At 37.0% G+C, this 21,133-nt stretch overlaps 1 protein-coding gene across 1 annotated transcript; it reads right to left on the reverse strand.

Annotated features, from left to right (window-relative positions):
• Window positions 1–16,205: 16,205 nt before the first annotated feature.
• On the reverse strand, window positions 16,206–20,664 carry LOC101429290 (olfactory receptor 6C74). The gene is made up of 2 exons (XM_004453433.3): window positions 19,744–20,664; window positions 16,206–16,301 (listed from the first exon to the last, which is right to left on the reverse strand). The coding sequence occupies exons 1-2, from the start codon at window positions 20,662–20,664 to the stop codon at window positions 16,206–16,208; spliced, it is 1,017 nt and encodes a 338-aa protein (XP_004453490.3).
• Between the last annotated feature and the right edge of the window lie 469 nt (window positions 20,665–21,133).

The following is a 21,133-nucleotide window of genomic DNA, read 5'->3' on the forward strand; positions in this document are numbered from 1 at the left end:
CCACAGATCACTTCAGCTGTATTTTTCCCATGATTCTCCACATTCCCAACACCTTGCAGTAGTGATGTACATTTGCTCTAGCTTACAAAGGACACTCTTGCATCTGTGCCATCAACCACAATTCTCATCCACCTCTTGGTTTACCATGCAATTCAGTTCTTAGATTATTCTCTAGCATTCTGTCAATTGGCATTCACATAACTAGACTACCATTTTCAGTCACATCCCCATTTATAAACTAGCTGATACTATGTGTTACCATCCACTCTATACATATCCACATTACAGTAAAGCCAATTAAACTTCTACGTACATTAAACTTATGTAGTCCATCTCAGCCCTCCTCTTACCTCCTTTAAGAATCCACCACCTACCACCAGGTCTTGAAGATATTTTCCTACAATTTCTTCAATAAGTTTCATGGTTCTTGCTTTTATTTTCAGGTTTTTGATCCATTTTGAGTTAATTTTTGGATAAGTTGTGAGATAGGGGTCCTCTTTCTTTCTTTCGGCTATGGATATCCAATTCTTTCAGCACCATTTGTTGAATGGACTATTCTGCCTGAGCTGTGTGGGTTTGACAGTATAGTAAAAAATCACTTGACCATGTATGTGAGGGTCTGTTTCTGAACCATAAATATGGCTCCATTCATCTGTGTGTGTCTTTATGCCAGTACCATGCTGGTTTTACCACTATAGCTAGGTAATATGATTTAAAGTCTGGAGATAATGGTTTGCTTTTCCTTTTTATGATGTTTCTGGCATTTCAGGACCCCTTACCCTTCCAAATAAATTTCAATCATGATTTCAATTTTTTTTAATGCTGATGGGATTTTTATCTTATTGCATTGAATCTGTACATCAGTTTGAGTAGAACTGACATCTTGATGATGTTTAGTCTTCCAATCCATAAGCATGGAATGTTCTTTCAGTTATTTAGACCTTGTTTTATTTCTTTTAACAATGAGTTGCAGTTTTCAGAATATAAGTGCTTTACATTGTTGGTTAAGTTTATTCATGACTATTCCAGTTTTATCTGTTATATTTTATTTTCACCACTCTTTGGACTGCTTTGCTTGCCTTCACTGATATCATCTTCATTTCTAGACTCTATTCCAGGCCACTCTCTCCTGTCTTTTCTTTTCAGGCTCTAGCATACCCTTTAGTATTTTCTGAAAATCTGGTCTCTTGGTTAGAAATTCTCTCAGTTTCTGTTTATCTGTGAATATTCTAATCTTGCCCTCATTTTTGAAAGATAATCTTGCTGGATATAAGATTATTGGCTAAAAGTTTTTCTCTTGTAGTATCTTAAACATATCAGACCACTGTCTTCTTGTCTCCATGGTTTCTCATGAGAAATCAGTACTTAATCTTATTGGATATCCCTTATATGTTATGCATTGCTTTTCTCTTGCTGTTTTTAGAATTCTCTCTTTGTCTTTGACATTTGACATTCTGATGAGTATGTGTCTCAGAGTTGCTCTACTCAAATTTTTTCAGATGAGAGTACATTGTGCTTCTTGGACATGGATATCTATGTCCTTCAATAGGGTTGGAAAATTTTCTATTGTTATTTCTTCAGATATTCCTTCTGCCCCTTTTCCCTTCTTTTCTTCTTCTGGGACAACTATGACACATATGTTTGCATGCCTTTTGCTGTCATTTAGTTCCCTGAGACCTTGTTCAATTTTTCCATTCTTTTCTTCATCTGTTCTTTTGTATGTTCACTTTCAGAGGCCTTTTCTTTAAGCTCACCAATCCTTTCCTCTGCTTCCTCAAATCTGCTATTATATGATTCCAAAGTTTTTAAAATTTCATTTATTGCACCTTTCATTCCCATAAGATCTGCTATTTTTCTATGTAAGCTTTCAAATTCTTCTTTGTGCTCATCCAGTGTCTTCTTAATATCCTTAATCTCTTTAGTCATCTCATTGAATTTATTAAGGAGATTTGTTTGAACATCTATGATTGGCTGTCTCAACTCCTTTATGTCATCTGGAGGCTTATCTTGTTCCTTTAACTGGGCCATAGCTTCCTGTTTCTTAGTGTGGACTGTAATTTTTTTTGGAATCTTGGCATCTGGCTTACTAGGGTATTTATTCTGGGTGCAGTTTTTCTCTTTATTTTAGGGCTTCCTGCCCTTTCTCCCTTGCAGGTTGTGCAGTAGGAGCCAAGCATGTAGTCTGTGCTTTAATTTGTGGTGGCTTAAGCTGCCCTCATTGTGCCAGGGACCAATGAACCATCTTCCAACTTTCTCCTTTGCCAGAAGTAGGGACAGATTCACAGCTCTGTGGAATAATCCAAGTCATGCAGGCTTAGACTGTAATTGCCCAGAGAGACTGATGAAGATTCAAGCCCCTTTTTACCCCTGCCTGGTGCAGGGAGGGAGCATCAGGTGTGGGCAGCAATCTATGCAGTGTGGGTCCAAGATGACTGCAGTTGCCCTGGTAGACTTCTGATTTTCAGTCTGTGCCAGCCAAAGTTACCTGCAGTTACCTGGCTAGGCTGGTGCAGGGCCCACCAGCCTCCTCCCTGCCAGAGGTGGGGCTGAAGGCTAGGCTAAGGTTGTCAGCCAATCGTGATGAGAGAAATTAGTTATTACCATCAGTGCGATTTTTGGTAAACCTGGCTTCCCCTCAGGCTGGGTCCAGAGTCAAAATGGTGACCACTGCCCTCTTTCTGACTTTGGCTGATTCATATGCCAACTGTTACATGGGTTATATCTTAGCCAGCCGAGTCTACCACTCAGTAGTAGAAATCAGCAGTCAACCATCTCCTCCTCCAATTGGAATTGGCTTCAAATTCCAGCCATGGAATAGCTCCTGGGCAGCTAGTGCCACCAGAGTAGAATAATCACCAGCCTCCAAGACTTGGCTGGCAATTTCCTGGAGAGGCTGGCACAGGTTCCCACAGTTTCCTCCCTGCTGGAAGTGGCATTGGCCCCTAGGCTAGAGCTGCAATCTGACCTCAATGGAAAGAAACCCTTCCCCACCAGCACTGTGATTTTCAGTCCAGTCCACTTCCCCTCATGCCAGGAACAGAGTTAAGATGTGGCTACTGGCCTCTTTCTGACTTGGACAGGCTCAAACTTTAGTAGTTCTCAGGATTATATTTTGGCCCACTGAATTTATTCATCAGTAGCTGAAAATGGTGTTCAAGTCTCTCTTCCTCCTCCATTTTTGGGAAGTAGAGCTTTCACTTTGAGCCATGGAACAGCTCCCAAGGTGGCTTGTGCCTCCAGTGGAGGATGGGCACAGGCCTCTGTGGTGTGGCGCACTCTACTTATGAGTCTTCTCTGCAGATGGGCAGTCTCCTCCTTCCTTTCCTTCAAGAATGTTGCAGGATGCTCTTTTGGCCTCCTGGAGCCCCCAAACAGGTGCTTCAGCTAGCTTCAGCTACCCTGGGTGTTTACTAACTGCCCTGTAGCAGGAACTGACTCTAGGAGCTCCTTACTCTGCTGCCATCTTGCTGGTTACCATTTCTATTCTTAATTTGCTGAGAGTTTATGTCACAAATGGATGTTAGACTTTATCAAATGCCCTTGTGTGACCGTTGATATGATTTTTCTCTTTTCACCTGTTGATGTGGTAGGTTGCACTAATTGATATTTGAATGCTGAACCAACCCTGCACACATAGAATACATTGCATTTGGTCATGGTGTATAGTTCTATTCATACAATGTTGCATTATATTTGCTAAAATTTTACCAATGGTTTTTACATATATATTCATGAGACATATTGATGGTGTTTGATAGTGCTGGCCACATAGAATGGGCTAGGAGGTGTTCCTTCTGCTTCAACAGATTTTGGTGAATTTGTGTGTTTTCCTTAAATTTTTGGTAGAATTTACAAGTGACACCTTCTGGCCCTGGTTCCTTTTTAGTCCCCTCCTCTATCCCTCTCCTCCAAAGCTACTATTTATTGATTAAATAGTGTTACTCAGGTTACCTATTTCTCTTTGTATACAATTTTTTTTTGCACCATGTGGATAATAGTTTATGCTGACATTCTTACTCTCCCCCGGTACATTGAGTGGGTTATGGCAGAATATATAATGTCCAGTATCTGACCCTACAATAGTGCTTAGGACAACTCCAAAGTCCCCCCAAAAAATGTCCCTCATCACATCTCTTCTTCCCACTAGGGAGTAGGAAGTTGCCCTCAGCAACTTCTGTAGTCACTTTGTCCCTGTCAATGATACAATTTTTCCTATTAGTAGTCACAAAATTTTTATAGTAGAATATCAGTAAGTCCACTCTAATCCATATTTTATTCCTCCATTCTGTGGGCCCTGGAATAGTGATGTCCACTCCACCTTTATATCGAGAGGGGACTTAGATTCCACATGGATAATGGATGCAATTCTCCTGTTTACAGATGCAAGCACTCTCAGTTCCCTGCTGTGGTGATTGACCATCTTCACCTCCTTCTTAGCTGATCTGCATAAGTCCAACAAACCAGAAAGTAGGAATTGCAACTCTGCTGAGGCTTAGGGCCCAGCTGGCACATGGACAGTTCAGAGATTCAAGTCTCCTGAGTATACACCAATGCTAACACCAACCAAAGGTTCAGTAAAATTGACAGATGAGGCATGTGTAGAAAGGTCACATCTGAGTCCAGCTCCATCACACTCAGGGACACAAATTCCAAAGTAGGGCCCACTGACATGGTACTGAGCTCCAGAGCTATCTGCCATGACCATCTCCCTGTGGGCCTCTGTAGCTTTCAGGAGAACCAGTACCTGGGGTTGTATCCACTTTGGCTGTTTCTGGGGTCCTCCTGAAGGGTGCACAAGAATAACCCCTCTGATGATCTCTTGACTCTTTTTTGAAGACTCTTAGCCATATAAACTCATTTGTCTTTGCCATTTCCCACTTTTATTCAAGGTCAAAAAGCAATTTTTAACACGTGATCATATATGTGGGCTGAGATATTCTGTTGGTCTGAGTTGACCTTTTTATTCAAGGTTTTTTCTATTTATATCACCAACTGGTGCTTGGTAGTAATCCCTCAGCACCAGGGAGGCTCATCCCCAGGAGTCAGGTCTCACACTGGGGGGAAGATAATGCATGTACATGCTGAGTTTGGCTTAGAGAATGGCTTGAGTAATGTGTGGGCTCTCAGGAGGTAACTTTTAGGCACCCTGCAGTTGTAGGTCTAGTTCATATTTCAGGCACACAGACTCATAATCATAGTAATCAGTATCAAGGGCTCATTCTTGGAATGTTCTTTGTTGATCTTTGCCATTGCACTTGGGGGATTTTTGCTGTTCCATTGGGGAATGTGATAGAGCTCCCCTGGCTAGGAACTCAGCACTCCCTCAGTTGTCATTTGTAACTGTTGTCCAAACATTTTTATGTCCCTTATATGCATGCCCTGGAGAGCTCCCTCCCAACTATGTGTCCCCCATCAATAACCCCCCACACCAGTGTTCCTCCCCTGCCATAGTTGAACCTCTCTGTAGTCCAAAACTTCTTCAACTATGAAGCCTAATATATTGCCAAATTCAATTAATAGGCAAATGAAATATACTTGTGGGTTTAAAAATTAGAAGTATACATACTAATTTAGAAATACTAAGATGAAATAAAAATAAATTTATTAATAAAAATGAACAATATTATAAAGATTTGTTTTTAACATTTTTCCTTTAATCACTGTAATAGGTGTTGTTGTCCTGTACGTACAGTGTCAAGGTACTTTCTTTCATTTGATCCTCCGTGTCCACATCCATTCCTTTTTAAAATTATTTTCTAATTTTTAATTTTGTCTTCAAAAATGTTTTAGATGACAGTAATTCACATATACAATATATGAGACTCCCATATATCCAATATCAAACCCTTTTCCCCTTCCCCAGCAATGATATTTTTACATGTCCATGTTACATTTGCTGTAGCTGATGTACAGATTTTGAAGCATAGCTTTCAAATATGGTCCATTTTGATTTATATGATGGTTTATATTTTAAACTGTACAATTTTCTAAATTTTTAGTTTCCTGATGTTTTACATTCTGGTTTACATTTTAGCTTATAGACTTGTATACATTTTTGGTGTACATTAACATGTCCTATATCCATTATTACATGATCTTGTGGAGTACTTCCATTGACCCCCAGCTGCCCTGCTTCCATCTATTCTTTACTTCTCTCCCCCTCCCCTCAGGGCCCACAGTGACAATCAATCTTCACTACTTAAGAGACCTGATTTGCAGGTACTTGTAACAATGTTGAGGGCTTGACACATTAGACTGCCCTAACCCACGGGGAGCCACCGATTCTCTTGAGGGACACAATTCTCTCCGTTTGAGAACATCAGGGCTTCCCAGGACGTGTGTACACCTTCATACTCATTGTATGGTCTCCACCCAATTATTTTACATACTATAAACAAACTATAGCACTCACACACTTCCTAGCAGCCTGCCCCTGTGCCAGGTGCCCCCCCTTAAGCACTTTAAACATGTAATCCTTCCTTATTCCATTTTCTAAAGAGTTTTCTCAACCTTATAGTTTCAACCATATACCTGAGATTTTCCCATATTCAACTGTTCTCCCCAGCCCTCCCCCCAATTCCTTAGGCTATGTAATCCATCCTCCCAACCCTAGTCCCCCTCAAGCCCACAAAGCTCCACCCAATGGTATCCCTATGTCCCCATCTTATCACTTCCTGTACAAATACTTACCTCCAGCTTATCATAGACTTCACCCATATAGGCATCAGCTCACAACCTTCCTCTCCCCCCCCCGCCAAAGTTCCTTTAAGCCTATCTCCCAGTCTCTGGTTCTCTGAGACAGCTTGATTTGCTTGTTTCATATCAGAGAGGTCATGTAGTATTTGTCTTTCAATGCCTGGCTTGCTTCACTCAACATAAGGTCCTCAAGATTCATCCATGTTATCACGTATGTTTGCACTGTATTCCTTCTTATAGCTGAGTAATATTCCATTGTATGTATAGTTCACATTTTATTTATCCATTTATCTGTTGATGGGCATTTGGGTTTATTCCAATTTTTGGCAATAGTGAATAATGCTGCTATGAACATTGGTGTGCATATATTGGTTTGTGTCCTTATTTTCATTTCCTCTGTGTATATACCCAGCAGTGGAATTGCTGGGACATATGGCAAATCTATAGCTAACTTTTTGAGAAACTGCCAAACTGTCCTCCGGGATGACTGGATCCTTCTACATTCCCACCAGCAGTGGACAAGTGATCCCATTCCTCCACATCCTCTCCAACACTTGTAGTCCTGTTTTTTTGATAGCTACCAGTCTTATGGGTGTAAGATGGTATCTTATCGTAGTTTTTTTTTTTGTATTTATTTCTTTTTTTAATTCATTGTAGTTTTGGTTTGCATTTCCCTAAGAGCTAGTGATTTTGAGCATTTTTCATGTGCTTTTTAGCCTTTTGTATTTCTTCGGAGAAGCATCTGTTCAAATCTCTTCCCCATTTTTTAAAATGGGTTGTCTTTTTATTTTTGAGATATAGGAGTACTTTATGTATGCAGAATATTAGTCTCCTATGAGATACATGGTTACCAAATATTTTCTCCTATTGTGTAGGCTCTCCTTTCACTTTCTTAATAAGCAAAGGCTTTTAATTTTGAGAAGATCCCATTTATTATTTGTTCTTTTGATGTTCATGCTATGGGTGTGAAGTTCATGAAGCTATTTCCTATTACAAGATCCTGTAGATGCTTCCCTACATTGTTTCCAAGGTCTTTATGGTCTTGCCTCATATATATAGGTCTTTGATCTATTTTGAGGCAACTTTTGTACAAGGTATGAGATGGTGACCCTCTTTCATTCTTTTGCTTATGGATATCCAGTTCTCCAAGCACCATTTGTTGAAGAGGCTAATTTCTCCCAATTGAGTGGGCTTGGTGGCCTTGTTGAATATAAAATGACTGTATATATAAGGATCTATACCAGAACTCTCAATTCAGTTCCCTTGGTCAGTGTGTCTTTCCTTGTTCCACCACCATGCAGTTTTCATCAGTGTAGCTTTTTACTGTGTTTTGAAGACATGTAGTGTGATTCCTCCAATTTTCTTTTTCTTTTTCAATATGTCTTTTACTCTTCAGGACCTCTTTCCATTCCAAATCAATTTCATAACTAGTTTGTCTAGTTCATTTAAAAATGCTGTGTTGATTTTTATTGGGATTGCATTGACTCTGTAGATCAGTTTGGGATAATAGACATCTAAATAATATTTAGTCTTCCTATCCATGAACAAGGAATATTCTTCCATTTATTTAGGTCTCTTTGATTTCCTTGAACAGTTTTGTGCTGTTTTCTGTGTATAAGTCTTTTACATCTTTAGTTAAATGTATTCCTAGGTATTTGATTTTTTATGTTCTAATGTAAATGGTATTTGTTTCTGTTTCCTCCTCAGATTGCTTATTATTGGTATACAGTAAAGATACTGATTTTTGTATATTGATCTTATAACCTGTGACTTTACTGAACTATTTTATAAGTCCTAGACACTTTGTGGTAGACTTCTCAAGGCTTTCTATGTATAAGATCATGTCGTCTGCAAATAGTGAAATTTTGATTTCTTCCTTTGCAATTCAGATGCCTTTTATTTTATTTTCTTCTCTTTATATTTTTAATGTTACATTAAAAAAAATAAGAGGTCCCCATATACTCCCACCCCCCTCACCCCAATCCTCCTGAAGATGAAAGAGGTTGTTGATGTGGATGCCTTTTATATCTGGTTCTAGCCTCAGTGCTGGAGCAAGCACTTCTAACACAATGTTAAATAGGAGGAGTGATAGTGGGTATCCTTGTCTTTTTCCTGATCTTAGAGGGAAAGATTTCAGGCTTTCACCATTGTCACTGATGTTGGCTGTAGGTTTTTCATATATACCCTTTATAATGTTCAGAAAGTTTCCTGCTGTTCATATCTTTTGAAAGTTTTTATCAAGAAAGGGTGCTGTGTTTTGTCAAATGCTTTTTCTACATCTATAGATATGATCATGTGATTTTTTTCCTTCAATCTGTTCATGTGGTGTATTCCATTTATTGATTTTATGTTGAACCATCCTTGCATACCAGGAATGAAACCCACTTGGTCATGGTGTATAATTCATTTAATGTGTTGTTGAATATGACTAACAAATATTTTGTTGAGGATTTTCACACCTAGGTTCATTAGAGGAAATGATCTGTAATTTTCCTTTAGTGGTGTCTTTGTTTGGCTTTGGTATTAGGGTAAAGTTGGCATCATAGAATGAAATAGGCAATGTTCCTTCTATTTTGATTTTTTGGAAGAGTTTAAGCAAGATTGGTGCTAGTTCTTTCTGGAATGTTTGACAGAATTCACCTGTGAAGCCGTCTGATCAAGCGCCCTTCTTAGTTGGGAGATTTTTAATGACTGATTCTATCACTTTACTAGTGATTGGTTTGTTGAGATCATCGATTTCTTCTTTCCTCAATGTAGGTAGCTTATGTGTTTCTAGGAATTTGTCCATTGCCTTTAAATTGTCTTTCTTGTTGGAATATAGTTTTTCAAAGTATCTTCTTATGATAGTCTTTATTCCTGGGGGTCAGTGGTGATATCCCCTTTCTCAGTTCTTATTTTGTGTATTTGCATTTTCTCTCTTTTTTTCTTTGTTAGTCTAGCTAATGGTTTGTCAAGTTTATTGATCTCCTCAAAGAACCAACTCTTTGTTTTGTTTATTTTTTCAATCACTTTCTTATTTTCTATTTCATTTAGTTCTGCTCTGATCTTTGTTATTTCTTTCTTTCTTCTTTCTTTGGTGTTAGTCTGTTATTTTTTTTCACTAATTCCTCCAATTGTGCAGTTAATTCTTCAATTTTAGTTCTTTCTTCTTTTTTGAGGTATGAATTTATGGCTATGAATTTCCCTTGCAGTGCAGCTTTTCTTGCATCCCATAAGTTTTGATATGTTGTGTTATCATTTTCATTAGTTTCAAGGTAGTTATTGATTTCTGTTGAGATTTCTTCCTTGACCCACTGTTTTTCTAAGAGTGTGTTGTTTAACTTCCATATCTTGGTGCCAAATCTGGTTCTCTGGCCCTTGCATATTTCCAGCTTAATTCCACTGTGGTCAGAGAAATTGTTCTGTATAATTTCAATTTCTCTGAATTCATTGAGACTTTCTCTGTGGTCTAGCATGTGGTTTATCTTAGAGAATGATCCATGTGCACTTGAGAAAAATATATATCCTGCTGAATTTGGGTATAATGTACTGTATATGTCTATGATGTACAGATCCTCTAACATATTGTTCAAAGTCATTGTTTCTTTATTGATTCTCTTTCGAGACATTCTGTCCAATGTTGACAGTGGTGTGGTAAAATCCCCCACTATAATTGGTGAGGATCTGTTCCTTCCATTAGTTTTTGCAGCATTTGCCTCACATATGCGGGCACCCTTGTTAGGGACATAAATGTTTATGATTGTTCTTTCTTCTTGAAAGATTATCCCTTTCACTAATATGTAGTGTCCATCTTTGTCTCTCACAATAGTTTTGCATTTAAAGTCTATTTTGTCTCATATTAACATAACTACTCCTGTCCTTTTTGGTTATTGTTTACCTATAAGATTGTTTTCCAGTCATTCACTTTCAATTTCCTTGAATCTCTGGGTCTAAGATGTGTTTCTTGTAGACAGCATATAGATGGATTATATTTCCTTATCCAATCTTCCAATCTGTGTCTCTTAACAAGTGAGTTTAATCCATTGACATTCAGTGTTAGTACTTTCAAAGAATATCTTATATCAGCCATATTTTCTTTGGATTTGTGTTTGTCATATGTTGTTTGATTTTTTTAATTTCTTTTGGTTGTTTTAGTTGTTCTTACACTCTCCTCCTACTCTGTCTCCCTCGTTTTTTTCTTTCCTCCTGCAGAACTCACTTTAGTATTTCTTGAAGGGCAGGTTTCTTGTTGGCATACTCTCTCAGTTTCTGTTTATCTGTGAATATTTTGAACTCTCCATCTCTTTTGAATGCTAGCTTTGCTGGATAGAGTATTCTTGGTTGGAAATTCTTTTTTTCAGTACCTTGACTATGTTATACCACTGCCTTCTTGCTTCCATGGTTTCAGATGAGAAATTGGCACCTAATCTTATGGAACCTCCTTTGTAAATGATAGTTCTCTTTTCTTTTGCTGCTTTTAGTATTTTCTCTTTGTCTTGTGCATTGGATAATTTGACAAGTATATGTCTTGGGATAGGCGTGTTGGGATTTATGCTATTTGGGGTGCATTGTGCTTCCTGGACATGTACATGAATCTCCCTCAGTAGATTTGGGAAGTTTTCAGCCATTATTTCCTCCAACACTCCTTGTGTCCCTTTTCCCAGCTCTTCTTCTTCTGGGATGCCTATAATGTGTATGTTTGCATGTTTTGCATTGTCATTCAGGTCCCTAAGTCCCTGCTGGATTTTTTCTATCTTATCAATCAATTCTACTCTCTGTTTGATTTCACTAATTCTTTCCTTTGCCTCTTTGAGTCTGCTGTTATTTGCTGAGAGTATATTTTTATTTCTTGGATTGTGTTGTTCATCCCCATCATATCCATTTCTTTTTGTGTATGATTACAGTTTCTTCTGTATGCTCCCCAATGTTTTCTTAATATCCTTAATCTCTTCCTTCATTTCTTTGAATTTGTCCATGATACACGTTTTGAGAGTTTTAATAAGCTGTTCCGTGTTCCACTCCTCTTCCAGGTTTTTAGTTTGTTTTTTGGATTAGGTCATGTTTTCCTGATTTTCAGTATGGTTTGCAGTTTTTTGTTGTTGTCTGGTCATCATTGTATCTTGATGGGTTTATTCAGTTGATTATTTTTTTCATGTCAGGGTTCAATTAGTTGTTGTTTTTGTGTACCTGTTAAGTCTTCCCTTTGCCACTTTGTTCTTCTTATTCTATTTCCTTAATGTTGGCTAAGTTCTCTTGAAGGAAAATATTAGGGACAGAGACAGCAAAAAGGGTAAGAAAAGAAAAAGATAATAATAGTATTGATACTGGATGTTAGCAGAAGAACAATGTGAGATCTGGAAGAATGGATATTGAACTCATATAAGCTGTGTGGTGTTATAAGAGTAAAAAAGTGGAGTACCTATAAAGGGAATAGTAAAATAAATATGGAGAGGAATATAGTATGAATTAAAAGGCCAGTGTGGTCTGGAGAGAGGTGAAGAGAAAAGAAAGGCCAACAAATAAAGAGTGAATAAAAGATAGAAAACAGCATAGTAGTATTAGAGATAAAAAGTCAGAAATATTGGGGCTAAATGAAAAGAGGTGGAATGTAAGAGAAACAATAAATGATGGAGGATAGAAAGGTGTAAAGGAAAGGGGATAGAGTTGGTAGCCAAAATCAGTATACACAGGATGTAGGAAATTGAGGACGAGGAAGCACAGCAAATGAGAATTGTTGCCTGCAGCACCTAATATTTAAAAAAAGGAAAAAAAAGGAAAGAAAAAAAAGTGAGCAAGAGAAAAAGAAAGGAAAAAAGAAATAAAAGGACTGTGGGGAGATAAAGAGGAAGGAGAAACAAGAAAACAAGCCAACAAGAAACAGCAGACAAGTCCTCAAGGAAGAAATCCTCTTTGCAGTTGAATAAACTGCTTAGGAGTCTGACCTTCCCCCTTTCTCCCTTCCTAACTTCCCCTCTTCCAGGGCAGTAGGAAAGCTGTATGAGGGTTCCCAGAGGAGATTCAAATGGGTCCCTGGTGAACCAACTCTCCTCGGAAAATAATGTCTCTTAATTTCTTGAGAGAGAGTATCCACCCCTTGCCAGGAGCCCTAAATATGCCTTTGTAAGCCTGTAAAACAGAACCTACTGTCCGTTTCCCTTTTGTGTGCTACAGAGGAGCTAGTTAGTTTTCTGACTCCACCTTCTCCCAGACCAAGTTTCCTATCCCAGGACCTTTAGGTAAATCAGGCTCTCTCAGCAGATTTGCCTCTCCTCTCTTCCTGGGCTCTCCCCAAGTCAGCTGGTATGCTTCTCCAAACTCAGTAAAAGGAGGGGACCAGAAAATTGAACCTGTACTCCTTGGGCCCCTCTGCACCTCTCACCTTAACCCTTCCACTCCCAGAGTTAGCCCGGTGGGCTAGGGCAATGCCAGATATCTGGGAGTACTGGGTTTAAGAAACAAAGGCCTGGGAGAATGTGGACACGGGGTATGTGGGTCTGTGAGATGTGGGTTGTGGGGAACATGGAACATGGGAACATGGGCTTAGGGCTCATGCGTTTAGGGGAACACAGGGCTTGTGAACTCTGTCTTGTGGCCGGTAGTTCTCAGGAGGCACTGCAGCCCTTTGCCCGAGGGGGAAGGGATTTACCTTCCCACCGCTTCTGAGTTTAGTGTTAGAAACTCACAGTTTTACCTTGAGGAAGCACTAATTTTGTTGCAGTCTCTCCAGATCGACATCCAGATACCTCCTTCATGATCACGTCACCACTCAGCCAGTCCTGGGGTCCATGTGGTCTTTCTTGGAGAGCTGTGTGGATGCTTTTTAGTCAGCTGGCAGGACCTTGGTGAGCCCTTCATCCAGCTCACACTCCGGGGACTGCAGGGGGACTGCAGGGTGGGGGTCCCTGTTCGTAGAGGCCTGGCTCACTGTAAACAGTAAAGTCCCCTTGCTGACCCTGAGCACAGGCACTAACCGCCCGCCAGTGGCTCCCACTCTCTTTTATACACTTTGGTCATTTGTTTCTTTCTAGAAATTGGCTCAATTAATCTGTGTTATCAGATTTGTGAGCATATTGTTTTCAGTTTTCCTTTATTAGCTTTAAGGCCCATCAGATCAGTAGTAATAACTCCTCTGTCATTTTAACATTAGTAATTTATGTCATCTCTTTCTTTGTTGGTTAGTTAGGCAAGAGGTTTATCAATTTCAGTCATATTTCCAAAAGAACCAGCTTTTGGTTACATTGATTTTCTTTATTGTCCTATTTTCAATTCACTGATTTCTGTTCTAATTTTTATTATTTCTTTTTTCTGCATGCTTCATGCTTAAGATGCTCTTCTTTCTATAGTTTCCTAAGTTGGAGTTTAGGATATTGATTGGAGATCTTTTTATTCATTTCATGATTAAATTTTTTCTTGCTAAACACTATGTAGCTATATACCATAGTTTTTTAAATGCTTTATTTCAAACTAACAGGACATTTGGAAAACTCCAACATACCCCACTCCCAGATCCATCAATTTTAACATTTTGCCTTATCCTATGCATCTATCTATCTATTTTTTGAGCTACCGGAGAATAAGTTGTACATATCATATTCTGTGAGCACGTAATACTTCCTTGCACATTTTTAACAAACTAAGATATTCATTTGTGTAGTCATATTAAGTACAATTATCAAATTCAAGATATTTAACATTGATATAAAGCAGGGGTTCTTAACGTTTATGTTCCACGGAGCCCTTTGCCACTCAGGTGGAAATTATGGATCCCTTCTCAGAATGTAGAGGCAGATAGTTTTATCACACTCAACATCAGAATGTCTTTAAATTAAATTTTAGGATTATTCAAAATTATGTTTTACAACTTTCCCATAATTTCAATACCTGATAAACTAACATAGTTCAATATCTGTTCAAACAGATATTTTTGGCAAACATTTAGAAATTCAAGTTTTCCCATGGTGTCATAAAACCATCTCCACCATCCTTACCAACCTTTTTGCAGGCAGTTATCCACTGCCCTCAGAACACTCTATGTCAAAATAAAAATCATGCTAAATCTGCACTATACTGTGTATTATTTAATAAATATATCATATCCACACCAACATGTTCCTACAACACTAATATTTCTTTTTGAATTTTCAATTCAAGCTCATGGTTAAGAATCCCTGATATAAAGCTTATATTCTATGTTCCAAGTTTTTCTTGGGTTTCAATAATATCTGTTTAAGCTTTTTCTCCTTCACTTTCAGATCCCAACCAATATTATGTATTGCATAAATTGTCATTATCTTTAGTTTCTCTTTCTTTTTAATTGTAGAAACTTAAATACAACATAAATCTTCCCATTCCAGCCCATCTCAAGCACACCATACAATGGCAGAAACCATATTCACAATGTTGTAGTACCCTCACCACCATCCATTACTATAAATTTCTCTTCACCCCAAACAGAAAGCCCCTACTCCTTTTGCATTGACTTCACAACACTCATTCTTCCTATTCCTGATAATTTGTATTCTACTGTCTGTCATTAGAGTTTGCATATTCTCCGTTATTTTCTTTGTGTTTACTATCTTTTGTTGAAACCTAGGCATTTTGATATTTTAGTGTGTGCCTGATAGAATTTAAACTAAGGCATCTGTTCCTTATTTTTGTATCTAGCTAGTCTTATAACTAAGCTTTCCTTGAAAGCAGCAGCTAACAACAACAAAAAATTAAATACAAAAGGCAGGGATAAAAAAAATAGTAAACATCTTTCTCAGTCTTTGCAGATTGGTCTGCACATGTGCTCTGCTCAGGGCTTATTCATGCAATGAGTTTAGAAAGTTATTCCAAGCTTAAGTGTAGGGGTTTCCCTGATCCCTTCTATGCATGCCACTTGTTTTAGGCATGTGCAAGTTGCCCTAAGATTCCCCCCATTTACACATTTACAAATGTCATCTCTTCCTTAAAAAGTGTTTTCCTCACAGTCCTGGCTACCACACTGTATGTCTTTTTGCCATATATCCTTTGTTCCTGATAGCATGAATTGGCTTCTCTCTCACAGTATTCTGGAGAGGAGTTTAGTGAGTCACCTTCTACAAGTAGGGCAAATTCTGGGACAGAAAGTCCTTCAGGCCACCACCATCAGATTGGGCCAGACATACATACTTTCATACATACTTCTACTATGTGCATGAGGGTTACTCTGCTTCCTGCAGAACCAGGACCAAGGATCTCATCATCTTGAGCAGGGCAAGGCTATTCAACAAAGTTTTGAAAAATTGTATTTCCATTTTCATTTACTTCAAATATTTTGCTTTTCTTTCGAGAGTACTTTTTGAACAGTATTTTGTAGAAGTGTGTTGTTTAATTATCAAATAACTAGTGATTTTCCAGCTATGTTGCAGTTATTCATTTCTAGTTTAATTCCATTGCAGACTGAGAAAACACTTTGTATGATTTTATTTGTTTAATTTTGTTAAGGCACACCTTATGACCCAGAATGTGGTCTATATTGAATATTACATATGAGTTTGAGAAAACTTTTATTCAGCTGTTGGTTGGAGCATTCTATAAATGTCAATTAAACTATATTGTGTAGTCCTATGCAGTTTATCTATAGCCTTACTTTTTTTCTTGTGCTTTTTTGATCCCATCAATTACTAGAAAGGGATGCTGAAGTCATCAAATGTAATCATGGATTACATCTATTCATCCTTCCAGTTCGATTAGTTTGCATCATATAATTTGCCACTCTTTTGTTAGATACATTAACATTTATGGCAATTAGGCATTTTTGGAGAATTGACCCCTTTATCATGATGTAATGCCCCCTTTTATGCATGAAAATCTTCATTGTACTTAATTCTGCTTCGTCTGAAATACAGATATTCCTGCTTCTTTTCAAGTAGTGTACCATGGTGTATCTTTCACCATCCCATTAGTTTTAACATATCTCAGTCTTTATATTTAAAGTGAATTTAGCAAAACAACATGTTGTTTCTTTATGTTTTTTAAACCATTTTAAATGGTGATTTTCACATCTTTTCAAATAGTGATTTTTGGTATAGTTGGATTAATATCTAACATGATTTTAATTGCATTTTATTTGTATATTAGATAAGTTCTATTTCTTTTTTTCTCTTTTTCTGCTTTCTCTGGTTTTGCTTCACCATTTTATATGATTCCATTGTATCTCTTCTTGTTTGTAAGACTTGTGATGATAAGTCAGAAAAATCCTCTACAGGTCAAGGTTCTGGGTTTTTTTTTTTTTCTCCTATTTTCAAAATTTTCTCTTTCTCTCTTTTTTTCCCCCTCAGATTGAATATGATAAGCCCATGAAGATTGTCTCCCAATAATCTTTACTAATATGGTATTGATTCATGAGGTGGTTGACCATAATAGAATGGGTTTTAGTAACCCATGACCCAATGAAGAAATCTGTAAAGTGTAGGCTCTGCTCTTGAAGAACTTAAAATCCAGTGCAAGAAACAGATGCAAACAGTGAATAACAGTTAATAACAGTACATGACAGATGTCATCTAGAGTCTACCACAAACTCTATAGAGGTAGGAATATGGAATAACTAACTTAGCCTTGTTGACCAGAATCTTCCACAAGAGACACCATATTAATAAACTTTAATGACTGAAGTTTCACAGGCTAGCAGAGAAGATTTAGTCAAGAATCTTGCATCCCACATACCTGAGAACACACAATATTTGCAATACCCTGAGATGTTCAGAATGTTTCCAGACTTTCTATTTGGAAGTGGTAAGAGTTGAAATTAGAAAGAAAGACCAGGTTATGAAAACATTTGAGGAGTTTGAATATTAAATATTCAAAAAAAATATTCAAAATAAAGCAATACAAAGCCATCAAAATTTCTTAGCAGGAGAGGGGCATGATAAAATTTGTATTTTAGTAAGTGATGCAATGGCAAAGAGACAATTGATGTACCTTGAGTATTGTTTTTCTTAACACTCAATGTTCATTAGTGGAACAGAAATTCTTAGTTATATTTTTTTACCTTTTAGTTCCAGAGAGGAAGAAACATCAAGAATGGGAGAAATAGGTGTAGAAAAGGGATTTTAATAAAAAACTAAATATATAATACACTTTGAGAATAACAGGTTCATATAATTCACTCTTATCTTTAGTATTCACACAAGTAAGTATTTATTAACAAACTCATAATTTATTTCAAGTTAAGTGGATAACAGTTTCCACTCACCATTTCTCATTATAGCTTAGATCTAGAGTTTCTTTCCTTTTGTATTTTCCTTTATCACTTATACACAACCTACAGATAGAAAAAGTAAGCCTACTCATTCAACATAAATATATTTCTATATTTCACAAAGTTATACATAATTTTTTGATGAGAAAAGTTGTAATCTTTGGAATTATGAAAGAATTCATGAGTTTACTTATACATTGGACTTTAACAAGAGCTAAATAGGGTTCACATTCATATTTAAATGAATAAGTTTGGTTAATAAGTAGAATAATTGTGTTTGGGAACAACTTGACACTTAGACCAGAGGGTTCACAAGAAAATCTGGGAAAGTATTGCAGATGTCAAGCATTTGTATATACTTTCATTGAGTGTAGTTCTTACCTATAAAATAAAAAATATTGTGCATATAAATTTGAGTTCCTGCTGACCTTCAGAAAAAGGTGATCTATAAAAGACAGCTTAATTATTTTATGCAATAAGGAAAGTTGAAAGGTACTTCTTTAATGTGTCAAAATCTTTTGTCAAATAAAATATTCTTTAAACTATTGTGGTTTTATAGAAATCGCTTACAAACATAGTCCCTCTTTAAAAATGTATATATGAATTTTGTCTGCTTTTTCTCCTTGTCCTAGTTAGTGTTCATAGATGTATATAAATTTAAGCCTTCTCACTGATGCTCATAAAATTCATATTTACCAACCTGAAGGATGAAAAGAGTTTTATTTACATTGAAATATATTGGAACAAAATCCCTGTAACAATGTAGTAAATCAAGGAAAATAACCCTACAATCAGAAATTATCCGTAAATTACTTTGTATGAGATCTAAGTGATAAACAAATATTCATTGAGGAAACCTGCTTTAGTCTTCATGGGAAAGTTATTTACTTTGTTAACAATGAGATATGACACCATTTAAAGGAAAAGGAGATTTGTCTTGCATACAGAATGCTCTGTAAAAATCCTACTGTTCTTCTGCATCTCAAGGAACACAGGGACAGAAACTATTTATGTTGTTAACAAGGCATAAGCATAAGACGCTAATGAGATTAAGGGACCATTTTCTGTCATTAGTGCATTTTTTTGTCATCAAAAACTTACATAAATTCACTATGGCTTAGAGTTTTTAAATGCATAAATGATTATGGCAATATCTTTCTTAAAGTATTTTAAAGGTAGGTGCTAATAAGTTTCAGAGCCTATCACATTGTAGGCAATAAATGTTAGCAATAATTTCATAAAACTTCAATCACTAATTATCTATCCTCTCTGCAGTCTCTTTAATCTGTTTCAGAAAATACATATATCTCTAATTCTGTTTCAAATTTTGGAACTATGGAATTGTGTCATTTCAAGAAATTCCATTGGACTGATTTGCTCCAACGTTGTATTAAATACTGAGTAAGAAATATTTCAATCCATCAAAAATAAGTTAAGTGATCAAATATAGGTAGTATAATAAATTCCATAAAGAATATAATTCAATTTGAATCTTGGAATTTCACAACAGTGAAAGGCACATGGGAAAAATGAAATTCCTCTTTGTGGCCCTCTCAAAGAATTTTGAGAGAAAATCAATAGAGGCACCAAATAGAGAGAAAAGTGACTTTCACCCAAAACAAGAATTATCCTAAATATTTGCTCTCAGCCTGAAAGAAAAATAAGAGCGAGGTTTAGGCCTTGGAGATGAGGCAGTTCACAGTGAAAATTGTAAATCAAGCAAGACAGAGAATATTTTAAAGAATACAGGTGTTGCAGATCTCTGTAGCATGCTCCACCCTTCTTGTTTTAATATACCCATAGCTTTTGTAATCTCATTTAAGTTATTCACTTCATTGAAAAACCTCAACCTTCTTGATCATGTGTTTAAAAGCATCTTTTACTTGTTTGTTTCTCAGAGTATAAATGAAGGGATTCAACATGGGGGCAACAGAAGTACTAAGTAGAGCTATCCCTTTATTTAAAGACACTCTTTCCTTCGCAGAGGATTTCACATACATGAAAATACAACTGCCATAAGAAATAGAGACAACGACCATGTGAGAAGAACATGTAGAAAAGGCCTTCTTCCTCTGTTGAGAAGAGGGTATTTTCAGAATAGTCCTAATGATGTTTGTATAGGAGAGACTCACTAACACTAATGTAACCAGGAGTGTCAAAATGGCTGAGAGAAGCATCATTAATTCTATTAAACCTGTGTCCGTGCAAGAAAGCTGCAATATGGGAGAAACATCACAGAAGAAATGATCGATGGTGTTGTCTGCACAGAAATCAAGCTGGAGACCCATAAGGAGTGGTGGGAAAATTATTAGGAAACCAGCCAACCATGAAACAAAGACCAGCAAATTGCAGACCCGGTTGCTCATAATGGTCATGTAATGCAGGGGTTTGCAAATGGCCACATAGCGGTCATAGGACATGGCGGCCAAAAGAAAAAATTCTGTTGCTCCGAGGAGAATAGTAAAAAACAACTGTGCTGCACAACTGTTGTAAGATATGGTCTTATCACCTGTTGCCATACTAACAAGAAATTTTGGAATACAGACAGTTGTAAAGGAGATTTCTAAAAATGAGAAATTTCGTAGAAAGAAGTACATGGGCGTCTTAAGATGTGAATCAAGTAGGGTAAGGATAATGATGGTTAGGTTCCCAGCGACACTCAACATGTAGGTGAAAAAAAGAAGAAGGAAAATGACCACCTGTAATTGTGGATCATCTGTAAGTCCAAGAAGAATAAAACTTGCCACTGATGTGTGATTTCTCATAGCTGACTTCTATTAAACAGAAAAAAAGAAAAAGTAAACAAGGTACATCTTTTGTTTTGACATTGCCCAAATGCACATTGTTAACTACACTCTATTTTCCCAAAATTATTTTAGTTAGCATACCACATTTGAAATTTTATCTGAAAAATTTTTACACAAAATTCAGTAACTATGGCTATTAAACCCTTAACTGATATGTGATTACCAAATATTTTCTCCCATTCAGTTGGCTGCCTTCTCACCCTTTGGACAAAGCCCTTTGAGGTACGAAAGTGTTGAATTTTGAGGAGGTCCCATTTATCTATTTTTTTATTTGTTGCTCATGCTTTTGGCATAAGGTCTAAGAAACTACTGCCTACCACAAGATCTTGTAGATGTTTTTCTACACTGTATTCTAAGAGTTTTATGGTTGTTGCTTTTATATTTAACTCTTTGGTCCATTTTGAGTTAATTTTTGTATACGGTGTGA

The sequence above is a fragment of the Dasypus novemcinctus genome, chromosome 12, assembly GCF_030445035.2.
Source record: "Dasypus novemcinctus isolate mDasNov1 chromosome 12, mDasNov1.1.hap2, whole genome shotgun sequence".
Lineage (NCBI taxonomy): Eukaryota > Metazoa > Chordata > Mammalia > Cingulata > Dasypodidae > Dasypus > Dasypus novemcinctus.